This window comes from Danaus plexippus, chromosome 19, assembly GCF_018135715.1.
Source record: "Danaus plexippus chromosome 19, MEX_DaPlex, whole genome shotgun sequence".
Classification (NCBI taxonomy): Eukaryota; Metazoa; Arthropoda; class Insecta; order Lepidoptera; family Nymphalidae; genus Danaus; species Danaus plexippus.
This window is the reverse complement of record NC_083549.1, coordinates 7,395,145-7,418,333: the sequence shown is the minus strand read 5'-3', so window position 1 is coordinate 7,418,333 and position 23,189 is coordinate 7,395,145. Positions and strand designations below refer to the sequence as shown.

General features: G+C 29.9%; 3 protein-coding genes across 4 annotated transcripts in view; 1 reads left to right on the top strand and 2 right to left on the bottom strand.

Annotated features, from left to right (window-relative positions):
• The window catches only part of LOC116767859 (spermine oxidase-like), a 16,033-nt gene extending 3,354 nt beyond the window's left edge, over positions 1 to 12,679 (bottom strand). The window contains exon 1 of one of the 2 annotated variants that reach the window (XM_032658360.2): positions 12,618 to 12,679. Coding sequence is in view for 1 of the 2 variants with exons in the window: in XM_032658359.2 (XP_032514250.2) it covers positions 430 to 437 (8 nt within the window). In the remaining variant the exon portion in view is untranslated. Of the gene's footprint in view, positions 1 to 429; positions 587 to 12,617 lie in introns of those variants that run through there. The other variant, XM_032658359.2, reaches the window with a different exon arrangement.
• Positions 2,515 to 20,148, top strand: LOC116767860 (uncharacterized). Its single transcript, XM_032658361.2, has 4 exons — positions 2,515 to 3,337; positions 17,121 to 17,206; positions 17,873 to 18,158; positions 19,222 to 20,148. Exons 1-4 carry the CDS (start codon positions 2,793 to 2,795, stop codon positions 19,325 to 19,327), a joined length of 1,023 nt encoding a protein of 340 aa, XP_032514252.1. The 5' UTR covers positions 2,515 to 2,792; the 3' UTR covers positions 19,328 to 20,148.
• Positions 20,016 to 23,189, bottom strand: LOC116767857 (survival motor neuron protein). The gene is made up of 7 exons (XM_032658357.2): positions 23,029 to 23,189; positions 22,658 to 22,796; positions 22,002 to 22,151; positions 21,545 to 21,703; positions 21,091 to 21,200; positions 20,845 to 20,975; positions 20,016 to 20,185 (listed from the first exon to the last, which is right to left on the bottom strand). Exons 1-7 carry the CDS (start codon positions 23,068 to 23,070, stop codon positions 20,161 to 20,163), a joined length of 756 nt encoding a protein of 251 aa, XP_032514248.2. The 5' UTR covers positions 23,071 to 23,189; the 3' UTR covers positions 20,016 to 20,160.

Sequence of the window (23,189 nt, the reverse complement as noted above, 5' to 3'; positions counted from 1 at the left end):
ATTGTATAAAAAGGAAAAGATTTTAGATTATACGAATGAAAATATATATATATATTTATTAACACTATAGCGAAATATAATTAACAATTTTTTTTTTAATTTACTTATATAATAATCTGTTATTAAAAAAAAAATCATCATCAACTTTACGAACAAAACCTATAAATTGTAAAACGTTAGGTGTATGATAACAACGACGAAGCTGTCAAGGACAACTTGTTATTTGTCAATGACTCTGAAAATCGTATTGAAATAATAAACCAGAAGGCACTTTAAAACATTGTGACATATCCACACGACACACGTTCATTAAACGTTAACTCCGCGCTTGTAAGTAATATGATATTTTTAATAATACCTCATTTGACACATGTTAGTTATTTAAATAAACTGGTTGGTTAACTTTAAGTATATGTAAGTTTTACTTACGCCCCCATTTTTCTCAGAGCTATCGCAGCGGACTGAGGTCTCTCAAGTTATTGCGATTTAGCTGATGTGACCTCTAATATCTTACTTAACTGACCTTGTCAATAATTACGCTAATGATAACGACTTATTTTTTTGTACTATTTATTATCGCTTCGCGAGAATGTGAATTTGGAAAATTATTTGTATTATTTGGCAGACTTAAATGTGTGCCTCTCAAATTGTTTGTGTGACACGAGTATGTCATTTGAACATTTACAACAATTCCTGTGGATATTTTTTGAGAGTACCTTTGATTATAAGTTTGTCCGGTTACAATGAAACTATGAAGACATTTTATAAAACCGTAAAAATATATATTTCGAAAATAAGATATGTCAGAATAGACAACAGTTAAAAATTTAAAAAAAATCGCTTTTTAATATAAGTAGATGAAAGAAATAACATTGATTCATGGTTTTATACGTGACATTAAACCATAATGGCGTCTCGACTAGAAAAGCTGCATTCTTTGACAAGCGCGTTTTGTGACACGCAACAGTCTCAATACTTGTGCAGCCACGAGTTCATGCTTTGTGGGATAAAAACATTATTATAGTGGTCGGAGTAATTTAGATATAATCAGATAAATATTTTTATGTATTTATTAATCCTTTCACCTTATATAATCTAATGGACTTACGATTATGTGTCATTGATTTATTATATCAGTATGTAACGATTCGTAAGTAATTAACAGCTTTTTGTTGTTAATCTGTCACTCATATGACGTACCTTTTTATATTTTTTTCAAATATCTCATACATGTTTTTTTTATTTATTTATTTATTTATTGAAACAATCCACAAAATAAAGCTTACTTAAAAACGTTTAACTTAATTTATTCGACTCTATGCTTTTATGTTAGGAAATATATTTATCGTGACGCTATGGTCGCCATTATGAAGATGCAACCATATCCTTACTGCGGACACCGCACCTTCAATGAGGATAGATTTATTTATTGTGAGTAACAGGTTCGATTGCATTTGTTACGTGTTTTTTGTCGGTCATTTTTCTAGAGAAACTCGTTACGATTATACTAAAAATCAGTGATGGAGATTAAAAAAATTATTTAATTATTTGACTGAAATCACAATCCTCCTTTTGGCACAAAATTAATGTCAACCTGTATTAGGATTGCAGAAGTTTTCGAATAATGTAGAGTTCTTTTAAAGTTTTTTTATTTAATTAATCTTTTTATTAATTTTTAAATTATAGGCCGCTTTTAGAATGAATTATTTAAAAAAAATATAGTGTAAGTCTTCCTAGTATTACCACGTATGAAAGATATTTTTTATTTCTTAGTAGAAGTAAATAGTAAGTTTTGGTCGCAAAGAAGAATAATATCTAATGTATATTTGTCATAAAATTATTCGTGAAAATTTTTAAAACTGTGAAGTGCAAATCCCTGCTTCCAGCTCTACATAAAGTGTGTAGAAAAATTATGTCTATGGAGTTATTGACTTCATTTTTTATGTCATTTTATATCTGCACATCTGTCGGCAGGTGGTGTGTTTCACCACGTGCCAGTGCACACTATCTCAGACATATGGTATATTATTAATGCCTAGGTAACTTTGGAGACCTTACACAATTAAATAATGACACTTCCGTTCAAAAAATACAGATAAAAAATAATTTTATACACAGTAAGTAAAAAGTCATTCTTATACATAAAATTTTATCTTATCGTATTAGTATTTTTTAAATCTCTACATTACATTGGTAGCTTTCATAATTCCAGAATTCTCGCGTAAAATACCTTGACCCTGTTCGAACTAAACCGGTTTTGTGCAATGGAAATTGAGTTTTATTTTAACTCGTACAGTAATTAGTGTTATCTAGCATTACAGATTTGTTTAATTACCGCCTTGAAGCCTATTGTTACTTATCTTAAGTATGAATGTAATTATAAATATTGTTTTAAACTGAAAATCATCAAATATAGATTTACCATAAACGATTGCTCATAATTTATAATAAGTAACGTCATGTTTACAAACAACTCAGCTTCAGAGTCGCGTGCACATATTAAACATACAGTTCTATTGTCTTTATGAACAATTAACTGGAGTTTGATTTACATTATTACAATCGTGTTTTGAATCTATTGTTCAGGGAGGTTTGATGAACGACATTCTAGTTTTGGATGGCAGTATGCACCCTGCACCGGTTTGATTGACAATTTTGACCGCGGGGGGTACGGTCGACAATCGTCAGTCGAGCCGCGTTTGCCGGATAGTGCGGTTGTGTCTAGTGTAACTTTATTCGAATGCCGGGATACGAGAACGCGCGATGGCTGTCCACGGCTTGAGAGCTGCGATATGTTGAAGCATGCACAGCGGCCGCCGGCGGCGAACGATGACCATCGCTATCAGAACATGCCGCGGCGGCCGCACCACCACCTACCGCTCAACGTATCCACTCTAGACTCTTCCAAACATTCCGTAGGAGGAACGTCCGCAAGCGTCAGTCCTGGAGCTCAGCCAGCTACCACCACGGTGCCCGTAGTCACCCCCGTACCGGTGGCATCGCCCCCCAAACTCGCCAATGGAAATGCCACCGGGGTTGCTGCCAGGCCTGTCTCTAACAGGTCGAGGAGCACGCGCGCTGCTACAGAGGAAGCGTTGACTTCTCTGGCACTATTATGCCTCGTCAGCTTATTGTTAGCGTTACTGGCACTTCTGTTTCTGCTGAAAATATCAGCGCCAGCGACGAGTGCCCCCGAGGAATTCGCTGTGGTGTACGAAGTGACTCTAGCGTTGTGCGCGTTGACGCTATCATTGAACCTCTGCTGTCTTCTAGTCTGTGCTATCCAGTTTCTTTTCGCGGTGAAGCTCGTGCATTCTCCATCGGCTCCTAACGGCAGGTGAGTCGGTATTCGCACATCAATCAATTTCCCTCCCCGCGTTATCCGTTAAAAATACCACAGAACCGGTTTCGATTATGTAGTGCTAAGATATGTCGGAATCTGTTTTTTTTTTTAATAGTTAAAATATTCGATCTGTTCCGTGTTTTATCTCAATTAGTTTTAATTTAGGTTATCGCTTGCGACGTAACTGTTTTCGGATGTCGCATTATGGTGTCATTTCATTTAATAACAGTAAGTTAGCGATGTTCGTATATGAATTTTAAATTACCGGTTTCTTCATAATCGGTCGTGTATTTTTTTATTGAATCGGTGTCTATCTGTTCGTTGGTAGGCAGGTGCTAACGGTCTTTAGTGGCGGTTATTTGTGAATGGTCTGATAAAAAATGTTACCGTCCGACGTCCGACCGCTCATAACAATACGAAGGATTTTGATCTCGAGCTTATCTCATTTACAAATAGATATTAAACGTTTACGCTCTCAAGGCTACTTGAGGAGAATTCTATATTCTACAATGAAAAGAGATTCCTTCCTTACCGCGAATTTAAAATTACATGCATGTGAATATGAAGCGATAGTAATAAAAATTAACAATCATGTTAGAAATACTCAAAGCTTGTACTGCAACTCGTTTGTATGGAGGGACTTGTTAGTTGTTGAATGATATACTCAGTTTATAAAGATATAAGAGTGTACTATGTATACTGAATACCGGTACTTGGCTTTAGCTGTGACCGCATAGCTTTGAAGGGAGCTAGAATTTACACACTAGGGTTGGCGCATACTAAATTCAGACTAATTTGTTCGGTTAAATATAATGCTTTGCTTACCAAAAAAGTTGTATTTTTCATACCTTGAATTCTTAAAACATATATTTTTTTTTAACTTCCATATTTGAATTTAAACATCATTACTTTTTAATTATACCGTGAAGGTTAAATGTAAAGATAAACTCAAAAGCAGATTTGCTGAAGTTGTGATCAATTTGCAAAATAATTTTTTGTCAGAAAAAAAAGATTGTTAATTATATAAATCATAATATCCAACAGAATATGCAGCATCCTTGATTTAATATCTTAATACGTTTATTTTAATACATTATTTTAGTGCCTTCCTAAGCTCCACATTCTTTGAGCACATGCGAAGCTATGTGACCTTCACATTTTACGTACATTCTGTTTTTCCAAGCGTAAAACAGCTTAATTGAATCAATATAAATGGTTCTTATTAATAAAAGAATCTTATTTATTTAAAAAAAATATATTTTTTAACCTTCAACGATCATATTTACCTGTTTATTGAGTCGATGTCTTGAAAGAGACCGCGTTTATAGCGACCGGCTTTAACTTCCGCGAGGCGTCATCGCATTTGGATTGTACTCGTTTGTTATATGTATTGTCAGTCTAACCTAACATAACCTTACCACAAGTTTGTAACACTACATACAGTTGGGATTATTTATTCATAAACCTAACTTGATACTATCATGTGTAAAGTAGGAAGTTAACCGTAATTAACTTAGTGAAAAGTTTTTAGTGTTATAAAAAGAAAAACTAGTTTTATATTGTAATGCTTGCAATTATAAATCATTCGATAAGCAATTTAATATCTGAAGCAATAGAGTATACAGAATCTTTTTATATCTTAATCCTTGTTGACTCACGCCACAGATAACCTATTTCGGACATTAGGTAATGTTTAATTTATGCATCCAACCCACACTATAAAACATTTAGGTTGGTTTAAAATTTCCTTGTCGACATAATATGTAAATGTCCGGAGGCCTATTTTTTAAATGGCACATTTAAATAAAACTAATAGTTCATGTTTTTCATAATACATGTTTACTTAAAATTAAAATGGGTTGTACGAATATTTAACCTACACAAAGGTAGTCTTAGTTGTCAATTATCATGGCCACCCCAAATGACTTTTAAACGATGTCCTTGTTTGCTGAAAAGTATAATCTATATTGCATTGTTGCCATAGCTACGGAATCTAGAACATTTGTCAGTTATAAGATTTAAAACCTTTATCAGTTATATGACTAAATAAAACTGATTATTCCGAATTTTATATTATTAAACACATTCTTTGTAATACGACATGAAAACATAATTAGTGTGCATAATTCACAATACGATACGGATATGCACGAGCCATTGAAACTAGATCTTTTGTAATTTTATTATAATTTTTATTACATCAATGACGGATGAGTGATAATTTTGTTTTTGATTGCCGGTTTGTAAGATTTTTATGTATTTTATGTCAGTTATTATTGTTACATCTGTGATTTCTTCCAACAATTAATCCGTGGGAACACGAACTTCAAAGATAACGAGACTATATTAACTTGTTTTTAATTGGTATATTAAAACGGGTATAGAAACTTGTTGAGCGAGTGTGTTTATGGCTTGCATTCGGAATATGCAAGAAAAAGTATGATGTAATACATCGCTGGTCCCATAAGGACGGGTTAGGGCGACTGCACTTAGAAGTATTCGATGTATATAAAATCAAAGCTATATATGTATATATATATATATTTTTCTGAATTCCATCCGCGACGTTGGTTATAATTTTTTTGTCATTTCAACATTGTTACAGTCTGGTAAATTAAATACTAGATATATTTTATATTATAAATTGAACTGTATGTCCATTATTATAAGAAATGTATTTGTTTATATGTAGCTGTTAATGTAAACATATAAATTATGCAAGTTAAACCATTTACTGCATTTGATAGATTTAAACGATCGTGTTTAGAATTTGTGAGTTATTTGAGTATTTCTACGACGATTTGAATGTGTTTCGGTGTTGTTGTGGACGTGCTGGGATCGTATGAGAATTCTGTCTTTAAATTCATTACGATTGATATGAAAAAGGCAATGAACGGTTTACCTTTATTTCGATTAAGTTCTAAATGTGCATCCCGAATAACCGTTACATTTGAACGTGCACAAGTTAGAAATTCGTGGCTGCAACGTTTGCCAACTTTATCTCAAAAAAAAAATTATCCTTCAATTGTCAATGTCTTTAATTTTTTTAATTTATATCTGTCATGAAAAATTTATTACTTTTGAAAGTCGTTACATGTTGACAATAACAATAAAAATATATTATAATCTGTTGAAATGTATTTTATGTATTGTCGTTAAATTATGCATTATTTTTAATGCAAATTACATAATTTATTTAACCTGTTGATAAAATTGAAATAAATTGAAATAATGTAAACTATAAAACAAAGAGAACAAATAACTGCGATTTTCATTACGATTATATAATGCAAGGAACAGAACGAAGTGCTTTTACGGTTATAAAAAAGAAGTTTTAAAACGTGTAGCAAAAAAAGTATATTTTAAACTGTGGTTCACAAAAATATCAATAAAAACTAATGCCATTTGCAGTCTGAGTGTTTGAAATTTGTTTTATTCTAAAATCATATTTAATGCACGTTACGTAAATATTTTTAACGTGATCTGTGTCGACCGGAAGTTGCTAGTCAAATTAATGTCAAAATGTAGTTATTTTTTATCTTTATTAACTTAAACAAATTCGTCTGCGTAACCAATCGTTTGGTTTTGCTTGCATTATTTCTTTTAATACGCACGATTTGTGCTGCATACCATTTGTTTTGTTGCTTCGAATGGAACTTTTAGTATTACAAGAATATCATTTAAAAGTTCAGTTTTAAATTCCTGAAATGCATTTTAAAAAAGTATAAAAAGTCTGCGAGATGTGATCACTGATGTTAAGTAATTATTTTTAATTAATACTTTTAATATGTAAATCGATTCCCACACTGTTCATATGGAACGAGGCCTAATTAAAATATAATACAGTCATGAGAGGTTTGTCCATTGTTATTGCGACATAGCTCATAAAACGTGGCGTGAAAAATAGTACACTAGAGCAGGAAAATATCACATTGTGAAATAAACTTTACATGCATCATCACATGGTGCAATGTTGAATGACACTTTAGTGTAATCTCAACGTTACACAATAGTATTATTACTATATTTTTGTTTACAACAATATCATTTTTGTATTAAAAGTACTGCACATAAAGAGAAAAAAAGGTTCGTTTTTCATTATGGTTTAATACAAAAATAACCAAAGAGGTTTAATAGTTTTTTTTTGTAACCTTACAGTACTTGATAAATTTGTTAACAATTTATTCTATTAGGTTTTTATTTTTTTTTCCTTCAAGTTTCTCTACAGCCAGCTATTTTAATTGGACTCCAAAGGAAGCCGTATCAAGACGTCATGTATAACTGTACACTGTTATCTTTATATTCTAATAGAAATATTCCGCCGTAATCAATTTGTTAATATTATTCATATCACTTAATTTCAAAATTCGAATTCTAAAAAATAACTTTACATAAAATTTAAAACATATCAAAATATATATTAACGTTTTATTATTTATTTGATATAATAGATTGACATCGGCGTTTCGTTCCTTCACTGCGTGAGATGTAGACAAAAAAAGTTAAGAATCCCAATGTTGGAGTGGAAACATTTTTAAATCTTAGTAACGACCTTGTATAAGGCTTCAGTCTATACCTTGTTTTACTACAAACAGCGTATTAAACCTCAAATATTTTTAATATCTAATACATTTAGTAGGTACTTCGTTATAATAAAATTTTATAAAATATACTAGAATTACTTTATTAATTATGTATTTATAAATAGGAAAAGATTAATTTTGGAAGTGTTATTTAATTTAAATAGACATAATATATAAGCCTGAACATAATTATATTTTTTTTAAATACTTTTAAAAAAAATCTTTATATATTTATAACAACATTTCTATTCTATTCTAATCTAGTAATAATGTTATCTAGAACTAGTATTAGTGACGTAATGTAATCCAATAATGATGGATTGTAATTCTTTCGTGTATGTGACTATTAATTGGATAGATGTTCACGTTAACGTCTAGCTCTCTTTTATGTTTCCAAAAAGATATGATTTTAATATTTTTTATATGTGAATGATAAAATATTCGAATTTTTATGACTAAAGTGTCAGATTCTAGAGAGAATATATTGTATGATTATGATTTTTACTATGGTACTATTACTATACCAGTGAACACTTATAGTAAGGTTTAGTTAACGAAAGCTATCGATTTTAACGTAACTTACTTAATATGTAGTATATATTTATGTTTTTTGCATATATTCTACATTTTACTCGACCTTGCATCAACCGTGATCTTAGGCTGACGTGATGAACGTTTGTAAATTGCTGGAAATGACAAATAATATCGAATTAAAGTTTAGTTTTATTGAAAATATTGGAAATTTCGAGCAAATTACAAAACTACTGCTATTAACGTAGCATTTTAATACGATAACGTATTTAATTTAATATTTCCTGTATGACTGTAAAAGGATAGTTTTTTTTGCTGTGAAGCGAAGCCGCATTAGTGTTTGAAATTTTCTAACCACATTTTGATGTCAGGAAGTAAGGAAACCAGACCCTGGAAATATTATGGACAGCTGTATAAAGACTGAAATTAAAAAGAAAGCGTTTTGTTTCAACTATAGTCAATCGTTTTAAGGATCAAAATGAATTTAAAGAAAATTAAATTATTTGTTTGTATAAAATAATATAAATGGCAATATACATACTCGATTAAAATTATATTATCATAAAAATATAATAAAAAATACTCGGAATTACAGCTGGGATGTGTGATAATTTTTTTTATATAATATAAAAAATACACATTAAAAAAAATCTATACTTCTTTGTATTTAACAATTTAAGACTTATAATAAATATCTCAACAGAGTAAGACAAAATCAATACTAGCACAATGTTGACGTTCAATATTTAACTTAACAAGTCAAGTTTGAACCCTTCTGGTTCGTTGAAACGACTTGTCGACTAGTTTGAAATTTACTTTTTTAAGGCGATTTGGGGTTGCCATCATTGAATTAGTTTAAAATTAGGGACAGTTTTATGTATATTGATATTACGTACAATAAATCTGTACCGTAATGAATTCTATACATCGAATATGTAAAAAATATTTGCGTTTAATGACACATTTTCTTTAGTTTTTTTTTTTTTTATATTCGTATGTGATTCGCACTGTGTTTTTATTGAGACGCATAAAAAATATCTTATTGCAATTTATTGGCTGTTAAAATGCTATTTTTGTTTTTATTCGTAATAAATTCAAATTTTCTGTACATTATATAGGATGTTCTAATTTTACATTCTTGTAAATCAACCTGTATGTTTTAGCAGGTTTCAATAAAATGTTCCTCCATTATTATATTTTGATAAAATCTCCTTGCTTGTTTACCATAAGCTTGCAAATTACATCGTCACACTACCAACTGATCGTTAATAGTTTTACATTCATAAATATTGTTAATGATTTCAATTGTGTGGAAATATTAAATTCTTTGTGAAAGTGAAGTGAGTTTTATTTAACAGGATTATAAAGAACTAAATAAAAGGGGATGTCTGAAGTGACAATGCAAAATAAAATAAAAAACTCAGCCAGCGACTATGGTTGCGTTTAGTACTGACAAATTGTCTCATAATATTAACGTAGGTTACTGAATGAGGAACGGTGAACGCTTCGTGTGAAGTGATGCAAACTTATACTAAGCGTACATAACATTAAGCTAAGATGCCTACTAAGTTATTGCATTTAAAATATACACTGGCTGAACTTACGAACAAATTAGCCAGTTCCATTAAACCAAGGCTATTAATATTAAATATTCACCGATGTTAAAACTTCGAACTATGAACTTTATGTGGGCGACTCGAGAATGTCGTGTCTGATCAATCAAACCACACCCACAGTTATCGGCCATATTTGACTTTTCTGTTGGATTTTTTTTTTTGAAAATTTTAACGTAAATTATAATTATAAATTGTGTAAGCTGTGGTTATTGTAAAAATACTGGCGGAGTTTATGTAGCGTGGATAAATTTATAAATCATTTAAATATATGATGCAGTTCTTAAGCCACGGAATTTAATTAATTAAATTATTATCTGTGGCCTTGTAAACGTATATATCGTGAGTAATTATATCAGTAGTAGACATATATATAATTTCGTGCTCGTATAGCTGCAGAAAGTTTTGTCTTATACTGTCGTTCTGGTAACAGATAATACACATAAATATTATATGCATGACATATGAAATGTGCTGCCCTCTAGTTAATTGTGGAGAAGTTATTGCGTATAATCTTTAAGTTCGCCCACGAGCTCGGCACTTCGTAATTGTTCGTTCAAAGCTTATTTAGTAATAAACTAATTTAAAACTCTTGAATTATTTTTAAATATGTATATCTTTTGCTTTCTGTTAGTGTGTTTCCCGGTATGATAATTGCATGTTAGCACTGCACACGGAGAATTTACAGTTTTTGACTTATAAATTCTTTTCACATTAAATGTACTCGAAACTTTTTAACGAAGCTAAGTTTTTCGGATACTACGCGTTTTTTTTATTATTTTATATCTACATTTTCCCGTCGTTTCGGTTACTTTACTAAATACTTGGGAAGTACTAAAATACTTGGAATCTTATGTCAGTGAATCGATGTATCGTAACAAGTTAATTTAAAATGAAATCATCATCATCATCAACAGCCTATCGGAGCAAACTGCTGAGCAAAGGCCTCTTCTCCACTTGGAGAAGGTTAGAGCATTAATCACCACGCTTGCTCAAGACGGGTTGGCGATTTCAATCTTATAATTTGAAATTATAAGACCAGGTTTCCTCACGATGTTTTCCTTCATCTAAATACTCTTAGAAAGTACATATGATTCGGAAAAGATCACACTGGTACTTGCCAGGTTTCGATCCCGCGCCCTCACGTATGATAGGCGGGCCTTTAACCTCCAGACCACCACTACTAAAATGAAATATTTGTCTTATATAAATAGTGTTTTTTTATCAAATGATACTATAAATGTAATAATTACATTTCTGTTAATTATAATGGAGTCAACGTACAAAATAAACTAACGAAAGACATTGGAATCGAAAAAATATACAACGAAACTAACAAATAATAAGATATGAGATGTTTAAACACAATTTAGTTTGAATTCCGTGAAACCGAGTGTACCTTGCTTTACGTGCATTTAAATAGGGCCCAGCGAATTGCGTGATCTTTGAATCTTCTCACGATATTATTCACTTTATAATGTTTGTTTCTTTACAATTTATATTCAATTAGGATAAATAAAGGATATTTGTGTGGAATTAAACCCTTTACCCCTTGAAAAAATATGCCCTCTATGGAAATTTCAACAGACATGTCAATTAAAGCTTTATTTTAAAGGTCGTATATAAAATTTTGGTTAATGTGTAATAACCCAGTTCTTGCTGTATACCTTACGTCTTTCCGAATGTTAATAAGTAAAAGTATATTACAAAATACCTAGCCTTGCAAATATCGCAGGTAGAATTCCTTTGTAAATTTAAAGCGTAATCGTTTCGGGTTATGAAAACTTTCTATTTTGAATTTTATTCTCAATTCATAGAATTTATTTTACTTAAACGGGATTCGCACGCGCTGAAATACCATAGAAACGAAGGCTTAAGCTTTTTCTTGGCTATAATTAGTTAAGCCCTCGGAGAATAATACATTAAAAATATACCTCTTAACACGTATTTACACGGTTAATAAATACCATATAACTTAAACTACATAAATTCTCATGTATTTTGTGTGTAAAAAAAACATTTATAAAATCAACACAGTTTATACTTAATATGAATGCTGTGTAGAATTAAATGACAGAGTTGTCACAACTTGACGCAAATAACAACTGTGAGGAATTTCGCAGTTACGAAATGAATGGTGGAAACTATTCACAAAGGTTAAGCTTCTGGTATTATGATAGTAAATATTGTAATCTCTTAAGTAGGTTCGAAGTAAACAACCTAAAAAATATATGCATTCAATATTATTTTTTTTCACAATAACAAATTACTGAACGTAATAAAATTTTCTTACGAACGCTTTTGTTCTTCAGAAGTTGTTTAAAAAAGCTAACTTAGGAGTTATAAACACGGGGAACAAATTCTATTTAAAGCTGAGGTTATTTACGGTAAACCAATTACTTGAAATATGATGCAAGACTTAGTTAGACTAGTTGCACTGTTTCCGAACGTTGCAACACAATGGCGCCAAAAGCCGCCATTTCACATTCAATACGTCGAAAATAAAAATCCCACGAGAGTGGAATGTTCCTACTTTTGTATACTTACCTGTTAGTCGGTATTCGTTGCTACAAACCGGTCCAGTCAGCTGACGGCTGAATTACAAATGCCTGCAGATACAAACAGTGACATATATCATACAGATTGTTAGCACAGGTCGATTAGATTTTATTATTTTATGAATGCATAAACAAAACGTCAATACAGATTATTGTTAATGCCATTGTAATATAATCCGACGATTAATTTCATATGTTTAAACAAGTTACACTACTATAGTCTTCGTTATTAACTATAAATAATTTAACTAGTAAAAAAATGTCCTTATTTATTTTTATTATGAAAACTTACACCCCGGAATGTGGTGCAGAGAAATGAGAAATTCTGATAAAGAAAAACAATCATTTAACCTAAAAAATATGACTGCGGTTTCACCTTAAATATTTTGGTCACTTTTTAATTTTTGTTTGAATTTTTGTATTATGTATTTAATTAGAATTTTATTACGTTTAAATGAATGACAACCTTTTTAATTTTTACAACAGAGACGATCGTGTAAATCATGTTCAAATAATAATAACTGTCATATATATTATCCTACATTAATAAATATTTATATAGCTCTAAAGTAAATATTAGCGTTCTACATAGTAAGATTTAAACATGGAAATAATATTCTGAAAAAAATAATTAAAACTAGATAAGTTGATGTCTAAAAACGGTAAAAATTAACATTCTTATTGAAGTCTTGCGGTTCACATAAAAATATATTAGAGATATCTTGAGGGCTTTACGAAAAAAGACCATTGGTGTTTAAAAGCATATTGAAATTAGTCGATTGAATTAGTGATAAGTACGAGATAGGATCTTGAACTCCACACGAACAGTTCCCGGGTATTTGCTCATAAGTAAACGTATTGAACGATGGATACGGATTCAACAAACGTATACCTAATTGATGCTATCTACAAACATACCTAATTGATGCTATCAATAAACATATACCTAATTGATGCTATTTGCGAAGTTGTATGACTGAGAAACGCCAAACGGTCTGTGTTTCGTTTTTTTTTTTAAAGTTCTCTGTTTGTATGTATACAGAACAATTTACTAAAGACTTCTTTATTGTGAATTCGTAAACGTTTTTTTACTCTAATAATTTAATATTCTAAATTTCCTTTAAACAACTGATAACCTTTCTATAGCTGATATAAATCATATCATAGGTTAAAGCTTGAAGTTCGTGACGAAGCTCGCTTGGAATGCAGTTCAGGTAAATAGAATCAATCAGTTGCGATTCTATATCTGATGATTCTTAAGGTTTATCTTTAAAATCTATTCCGATTTTATGTCTGTCGATTCTTAAATCTAGTCTGAATATTTTAAAATTGGAATGCATTGAAATCGATCAATATGTTATTTAAATTAAATGAGAATAAAATTTGACCTCGACGGAATAATGCAAGGCCCTTTTTCAGGTTTGAAAGTCGTATTAAAAAAGCAATTTAAAAGATCAACACTCATTGTAACGTTTGTGACAATCGCATTGAAATTAATTACACACTTGAATCCTAGTAATATAACTAATGATAAAGTTTGTGAGGATAATGAGATCTAAGACTTTCGCGAGTATTCATTTAAATTAAACTAATATTTTCGGATTTTACTACGCGTTATTTTTTTTTTAATCTACATACTGACGAGATGCGCCTGTCCGCCCGTGCTCACAGTTCCTGCAATGTTCCTGCAAGTATTTTATAAATAATAAATAATAAAATACTCGTAGTGGTCCGAAAATATTAGTTTCATTCTTGAGGACGTATGGATGTTTGTCGCAAAATGTGATGTAGTACATACAACAATAAATGCAAGGATTTGAAGAAACTTTATATTTATTTAACTTAGATATCAGAATAGGCCGTGAGTGTTTTTTTCTCGAAATTTCGTCAACCATAGGATCAAGGTATAAAAGCTGTGTTATGCATGAAGTCACGTGACACAGCCTAAATGTCAGTTAGATAGTTACACGTCTATTATTTTAAGACACTTCATATAATTATTTCTGAGCCCAATATCGAATTGTAAACGGACGGAATTGGGGGTAAAAATAGTTATAAGTAAGAATACTATGATGATTTTGATAAAATATTGTTACATGTTTCACAACCTTCACAATCTGATGCCCACGCTAAAGTATTAAGGTAACCTTATTAAGATAATAAGGCTTTAGCCTACAGACCTCCTTTGTAGATTAAAGCTATTTCCACATAACATAGTAACACACGTTAAACAAATAACAAAAGTCTGAATACATTATTAGGTTGCTTCGTTAATGTAAAAGAATTCTCTTAAATCAGTAGTAATTAGTTTAACAAAAGTGAAATGACTTTGACATATGTAAATCATAGGTTATTTAATGGTAAAATTATATAGAAAAGTCAATGCAAAAAGTACTTGATCTTGTTCTAAAATTCGATCGATTTATAGATCTGAGAAATTTATATTCATTGGCACATAAAAACAATCTTCACGCAATATCATAACATTAATACGTGAAGCGCAATTTTGTCGTACCATTTTAGAGAATCGCGCGAACGAAAGAACATTTAATTTAACGTAATCAAAACTTTTACGGAGAAGCAATAAAGATATATATTTTTTTATATATAAAATTATTATTTAGATTAATACATTACACACCACACACTCTCATGATTTTAACGCAAGTTGAATATGTTGATCCCGGATGATTCCTCAATGTGTGTATCATTAATAAATGTCAAAAATGACATTTCAATTCTACTATTGAACTTGAAATAATTAATTTATTATTACAATATATATACCTAGTTCATTTAAAACGGTTTATCAAAATATCAATATAAAAGATTATTGCATTTCCTTTAATAATTATTATTGAGACGCGATTTTAATGACGTAACATTTTAAGGACATCCACCTATAAAACGTTACGCCTAACGATGTGTTAAAGAGGGTTGTAAAAACCGTTAACAAAAACATTGCCGTAACGGACTTCGCACATGTGTTGCCATTTATTTAAATAATTTATCGGGATAACATATCTATTCGACATGTATAATGATTAATGTATATTTTTTTCATCATGTAATATTTTAATTAAATTATCATAATTATTTTTATTAAATTCAAATAAATAAATTAGGGATTTTGTGACGGGTACCGTGGAATGCACGGGTTTCGTAAAATAGTCATCAGGTTATCGCGAACATTACTTTCTATTCAAAAATTTTAATTTGATTTGTAAAAATTTGATATGAATTGTCGTAAAATTACGTATTTATAAAATTTTGGTTTTATTTAAGTTTAGAATCTTCTAGTACCTATTAATGGTATTTTTGTTTTTCATTTAATTTTTATCATTTAGTAAATATTCGTTTTCTGAGGTCCTGTGTTAGACTTATAAAAAAAAAATGTAGATACACCCTTGTGAATGTATTTGGTACAATCAACAACTCTTTCATCTCGCCATCCGGTGAACTTCCGCTTGAAAATCAAGCTGAGAACTAAATATACATGTGTTAAATCCAAAAATATAATGTTATTTCAATCCGTGCTTGTCGATAACTTGAGAAAAATTTACGAATGGAACCCATTGTGTCACATTGAATTGACAATAATAATTGAGAAAAGACTACACAGATAAGGCGAAACCGGGGTTGGAAACGTGTCTTAAAATTTTTAGATATATGTATTTAATTGACAAACCTAAGTATTCTATTAGAATGAACTGTTAGGTAAAATACAGTAGAAAATGTATTATACTTAGAAAAATCCTTAAAATAGATATAATTCTATTAAAATAATTTCACCTTAACTTGCTCGTATTTTACAGCTCAATAATAATCATATAATTATAATTAATTTTTTTTTTTTTTGCTATGGCACCTTTATTATAACAGGTGAAGCCCCACGTTTCCAAACTAGTTAGTTCGCTATTCTAATGAGATTTTTTATTATCATACAACTCAAATCTGTATAAGTACTTTTAGACATATACATCTTTTTTATTATATAGTTAATCTTTTAAGATCATTTTTTATTTTCCCGCGCAAAAGCTACTGAATCTACAGTTTACAATAATATAGTTTATATTGTATCACAAAATTCCGTATAATTCCCACGGGAATACGTAACAGTCATTTTTTGTCACGTGATACAGATGTTTGATGTCTGTTGATTGGTTACCAACTTTTTTTACAATCGCGCATTCGTTTGCATATTATGAATTCATTTACGAAGTCCGCTGCGATATAAATTCCAAATTGTTAATAAAATTAGGGTATCGGACAAAGTTGAGTGTACTGCGTTCATAATATTTTTAATTTCGATAATAATTTCCGGTTTCAAAAAAATATCGTTTTTTAAAGATATTTTTAAAAATGGATTTTTGTTATTTGAGTCGTCAAAACGCTAGTCACCTCTTGAGCTATACGACCGGTGCATATGTCACATGACTCAATATTGTGTGTAATTATATAATTATCTTAATAAGTGAATATTATTTTACAGATCAAATAAATATCTTCAGAAGTCTGCCATCACCCGCGTGTGTGCTGTCGGTGGCTTCTTCATATCGATACCCGTGTTTTTAACCGGTAAGTTTTATACCGGTTTATTTAACTTATGCTGAATGTAGCTTTATTTTTATAACAGATTTAAGAATTATATTTAACCAATAACTAAAAAAAAAGTATTTGTCTTTCGCTTAATTATTACATACCGATTAATGTTTTTATATTTTTCAATTCACTTTTATTCATATAATATTTTTACGCTTTATATATACATAGTTTGAAAACGGGAACTTGTTCTAAGCTCATAGACTGATACAGTAAATATAAAATGAGCGTGTCTCAACACGTTATAATATAAAAGGGCACCCGTGTCTGTTTAACAACGTGATTCAACATGTTTGAACTTGTCTTCAGATAATATTTTTTATATTGTACAGAAGTGGTTTTTGTATGGACATTTTTTAGACCAAGGGATTTAGTGCCAAAGAAATAATACACTGAAGTATTTTTATATAATTATTTGTTTCATTAATCCTATCTAGAAATATGTGGTGCAAAATATAGATAACTGTACAATTGTAGTTGTTTTGAGTAAGCTATTAGTAACATATTTCAATGATGTTTGTTCAATAAAATTTCAAATAAGAATGTGCATTAAGTATATATGTATAAAATCTGTTAAATTTAATCAAATTAAACGCAAAACATTCTATATTTTAATGATAACAAGAATATTTCTTATTCCAGGTATAATTTTATACACGTTCATACAATTCCATTCGACGCCGGCGATCGTGACGTCAGTGTTCATTGGAGTCGGGATCATATTCTGCGGCTGCGCCATGGTTCATAACGTCTTCGTCTGGCAGAAGGAAAAAACTAACCTGGTGAAAGCTTTCAGGACGGAGAACGCCTCTAACGGCGTCGTGGCGAACGGCCATCTTAATAACACTGGCAACTTAAGCTTTCATAGCATGACACAATACAACCATCCCATAACGCTTTTGCAGCAAGGAGGCCCGTATGTCATAAGGTTAGTCGATTTTCTTTATTGAAACATCACACTACGAAGCATAAAATAAAAACGTTTGAACTTTGAAGTTTAAAAGTTGACGTTGACATAAGTCTAATAATAATGACATTGACAGTTGGATTTAGCAGAAAACATAACAATAATTGTTAGTAGTTATTACTAATTGTTACTAATTATTAGTAGTTATGTTGCTCTTGAGTCTAGTTGCTGGAAAATATATAAGGAGTATTCATTAATGAATAATAATAATAAAAAAACGCCTTTATTTCATTCGACAAAGTATTTAGTGTTTTCTCCACATAGTATTTAAGATTATAATTCGTTCAACAAACCAAACTTTGACATTGGCAAAATATTCCATTATTCCGGTTCGAGTGAAGCTATAGCATAAAAATAAACAATTAGCAAAAATGTATATCAGGAAAGGTAATTTTTTAAATGCTAAAGAAAATATAGATAAATATAAGCGACCATTCTATCTAGTGAAATAAAGCCATCATTTTATAAGTTTCAAGCAATAAACTTTATTGATATGAAGATATTGACTTTTATGTAAATTCAGAAATCTTTAGTCGATACATTGCGTTATTACTGTTAAGATTGGGATGGCTTGTAAATAATTTCCTTGACACAGAAAAAATATCGTCTCATTAAAATTCCTATAGATGGCGTTATTTGATAACGGTGGCACTGCCATATTCAATTGAACCTACAGTTAGATAAAATGAGTTAATAATCCACGTCTATAACAGATTATTAAATGAACGGTTAAAGAAAAAAGGTAATATGCTATAACCAATGTAACGAGACCTTTCACTGGATCTTGTTTTATTTCATACCTCAATATCATCTCAATTTACATAAGAATTTTACTGCGAACCTGTTTTGTACTCATTGAAACCACTCGTTTAAAAATGATATTGTAGATTTTGTTTGCAATGAATATACGTTGCGGTCTTTTAACTTTGAATTTATATGTAATATTACGTTTAATATTTTCTATGTGTGCTTTATTTAATGAATACTGAATCTTTTATATTTATATAATATGTTATTTTTTCAGGCCTCCAACGAGTACTCCGCCGGGTGAAGGCGCCGCGTCGCCCGGAGTACCAGCCGCCACTATCGACCTCAGTCACGACACTCACGAGTTGAGCACACTCGTATAAAAACTTATAGGATGAACTGTTTGGACCTTTGACTTATTTTAAAATTAGAATTGAAATAAATAAATTCTATTTGGAATGAATAACGGATGAATAGCTCGGATCTTCGCCTTAAATATGAATAATTAAGTAAAAAAATTTTTTTTAAAGTTCTTTTATGTTTTTAGAATGAGCTGTTAATAACTGTTTTAAAATGTTCTTAACTAACTTAAAAGTATATTTTTATTGATCTAATCAGAAGAGAGTTTTTTATATGCAAAAATCATTCAAAATGCAAAGATGAAAGATTCCGTCCATCAATAATACAATTAAAATGAATGAATTAAATAGTGTCCATTAATTCAACACATATAGTGTTGCTGAAAAATACTATGAACATATAAAAAGAAAATGTTTTATAATTTAAATAAATAGGTTATAATTACTTAAAGAGAATAACTTAAGACTTCACAATTACATCATACTGTGTGTAATTAATGTATATAGTTCTTTTTTTTAATAAATAAGAGTTCTTGGCCATGTAATGTATATGCCATAGGTAAATCTTATTTAGTGTAATAATTTTTGGCCTATAAAAAAATCATTTCAAACATATATATATATATACTTTTTACGATATAATAAATGTAAATAATCTGTGGCTAATTCAGCTACAATATCCCACCCTACTGGTACGAATAAAACAAAATCAATCTATCAAAATGTATATTTGTAAATAGTTAAATGAAAACTGGAGGCATAATTTAATTTATTTGTAACAGATAACAGCATTTCTATTTTTAGTTCATGTTATTTGACTTAAAATAAATTCTATTTATAAAGAAGTGATTTTTTTTTTAATTCTTTCTTCCTTCCTTGGCCCTGGAAAAAAAATATAAAAATTAAAATCGTGTGACAAGGCCCACGGGGGTCAATAGTTTTGTGACGTCACATATTCAAATTTTTAAAAACTAAAACGCAAAGTTTGGATGTGAATTGAAAATTTGAAAAATTACTAACCTGATCTATATTTATTAATATATAATATAGCATTCTCACTATGAGATAATCTCAGTATCACGTCACTTAACTTCTAGAGCGGCGTTGTAATGCAAGAGAGACAATCAAATTCACGAGAATTTTGAATGGCAAGAATTTAAATAGGTTTAAGGAAGTTCTAGCGTTGTAATGTAGAAAATAATTTTTAAAGACATGTGTGACGTCACATCCGTAGGGGGGGGGGGTTATAAAAATATGACAACCTGTGACAAGGACGGGGGGAGGGGTAAAGTCCTAAAATTCGTGGCGTACTTTATGGATGGCCCCTTACAATTACAATGTTCTTTTTTCACATATTGAATAAAAATTTTCACTTCTGAAAACTATTTGTCTCAATATTTATTAATTGTTAGCAATCATAATTCTATTGGCCAATATTAGAATACAAATATAAATTTTTTACAGGTCTATTTCTGTTATTTATGTGTTTTGCAAAGTTGTAATACTGTATATACCTATATATATACAGATATTATTATCACCTCTTAATTCCTTGATATAAACCAGTGTAATAACCGCTCATGTACCAACTCAGAAGCATTGAAGATAGAGCTTGGTCCTCCGACTCCTGTGGAGGATGTAACATTGGCGGAGGGACATCTAGCGGAGAGAACTGAAGAAAAGTGTTATTATATATACATTAATAAAATTATGTCGTATTTCTGAGATTTCACCAAGATATAGAGAAAAACATAACGCTTGTAGGAAAAAATTTATAAAATACTTACATTTCTAAACTGAGGTAAATTTGGCAAAGGAATATCGGGGAATTCAAAACTATTTCTATGTTTTTGTTTATTTTTCTTTTTGCCGTTTTTTTTCTTCCTTTGTAAGGATGCTGAATAGAAAGAAAAAGTTTAATAAAATCCTTAATTTGTATAAAAAATTCACAAATTACAAAATGTTCAAGAAATTTTAATATTGAAATAACATGCTTTTAACTAAAGAATAAGAAAAATATTTTTTATAGATCGATTTTGATGACACTTTCACTGTTTGATAGCTGATGACTATAAACATTATTATTAAAATTTTCTTTTTATTCTATTTTCTTCAAAGGCTAACTTTAGGGATGTAAAAGAAAAAAGTGTAGGGGCTGTGCAAAAATTACAAGAAAAAAAATTATTATAGAAAAATTATTATGAGAAAAACATATTTTTTTTCCATATAAAACTGTGCTACCTGTACTCCCCGGTGATGTAGCCCGGTCACTAATGTCCATATAATTCTGTAAATCATTATTTTTATCAGCTAGCGAGTCCTTCATTTGTTGTTCACGTTCCGCATTACCCAGACTTTGTTTCAAATCGCTCATTGACACCAGTTCTGTGTTATCGTAACCTGAAAATGTAGTTTTTGTATATAACAGTATTATGTGAATAACTTTTTTATATAATTATTCAAATGTTAGGAAGTTCGCTTAAATATGGGTGACCAGTTTGTTGATTATTTTACTTCTCATGGGGTAAGATAATAAATAAAATAAAAATAATAAATTTACGCCACAGAGTATATATAATGATATAAATATTAAAATTACAGATCTATGATACATTTACAATTAGACTCGGAACAGATAATAACTGCTATTTCATATTACATACTGAGCCTTAGAATATTAAAGAAAAAATTATCATACCTATAAATTTAATAACACATTCTTTATCATTAATAATTCTCAGGAGAACTGCCTCGTATTCAATTCCATCGCCTTCATATGCAGCCCGACAATGCATTCCGACTTTCCACTTAGGGCATTTATTCGATTTAGACTTTGTTTTACTGTTTGCTAAAAGATAATTTGATATAAGATTTTATATTAAATCTCATATTATCTATGGTTAATAGTTTTGTTAAATAATTAAATAAATAGGCATATTTATTTTACAAATGAAATTGTCTTCTGAAGGAACTGAAACGGGCAAAAATAAAATGCATGAATATAAATTGATAATATTATTATTTTTATTATAATAATAAGAAATATATGAATTCTTTTGTAAAATTAGTTCAATTCAATTAAATGTCATTTTATTAGTTTAGCCATTAAAGAAATTAGTTGGAGCGGGCAGACAGACAAACATTGTTAAAAAAAACCTATAGATTTATGTATATCTACATGGTACATCTAATTTTATATACATTTAGTAAAAATCAGTTATTTGTTTTTTTTTGTCAATTCAACCTTTTAGACAGGCTAAGATCTTAAACCATGGTGCCTAAACAGTTCTTTGAATATTACAAACAGGGACTACAATTTTCTTTATTTGTCTAGGAGATATGATAATCAGATACCATCTTTACTCTGTGTAGTGTTAGTCGACATGGCTACCCTCTTAGCCACCTCGGCGTTTGCTATTTTCAGAGCTTTGTCATATGCATCATTGAGTTTGCTATCATCCCAAATATCTTCTTCTGCTTCGTCTGTGTCAGACTGCAAATTTTTACAGATAAGACTTATAATTCTAATGAATATTTCCCTAATCAATATATAGTATAAAATAACGTTATTATATATATTTGATCTAATTTATCTATAAACTAAATAATATTTTTCGTTCATTGAAATCAAATATTCACAATTATTTATTATAAATAAGTACAATGTTTGAGGCGTTCTCCTGCCTCGGAAACTAGAAAAAAGCAATTGACATATTTTTACTTACAAAAGCCATGCCTTTTACATACAAAACATCATTTCTGGACATTATGAAACGAACACGGTCTTGTAACACTGAGAATTTATCTAAAAAAATGTAAATTATTTTCGTAAGATGAAAACAAATGTTTAGTTCGAATGATGTTTGACAGATAATGAGATAAAAAT

What these genes read in the sequence shown, in the direction of transcription:
- LOC116767857 (XM_032658357.2), bottom strand. Translation starts at nt 23,070, where the DNA reads ATGTCCAGAAATGATGTTTTGTATGTAAAAGGCATGGCTTTT. An exon ending in ATGTGTTATTAAATTTATAG is followed by an intron (nt 21,704 to 22,001) that starts GTATGATAATTT and finishes CTACATTTTCAG; the next exon opens with GTTACGATAACACAGAACTG. An exon ending in TACATCACCGGGGAGTACAG is followed by an intron (nt 21,201 to 21,544) that starts GTAGCACAGTTT and finishes CTTTCTATTCAG; the next exon opens with CATCCTTACAAAGGAAGAAA.
- LOC116767860 (XM_032658361.2), top strand. Translation starts at nt 2,793, where the DNA reads ATGTTGAAGCATGCACAGCGGCCGCCGGCGGCGAACGATGACCATCGC. An exon ending in GATACCCGTGTTTTTAACCG is followed by an intron (nt 17,207 to 17,872) that starts GTAAGTTTTATA and finishes TTCTTATTCCAG; the next exon opens with GTATAATTTTATACACGTTC. An exon ending in GGAGGCCCGTATGTCATAAG is followed by an intron (nt 18,159 to 19,221) that starts GTTAGTCGATTT and finishes TTATTTTTTCAG; the next exon opens with GCCTCCAACGAGTACTCCGC.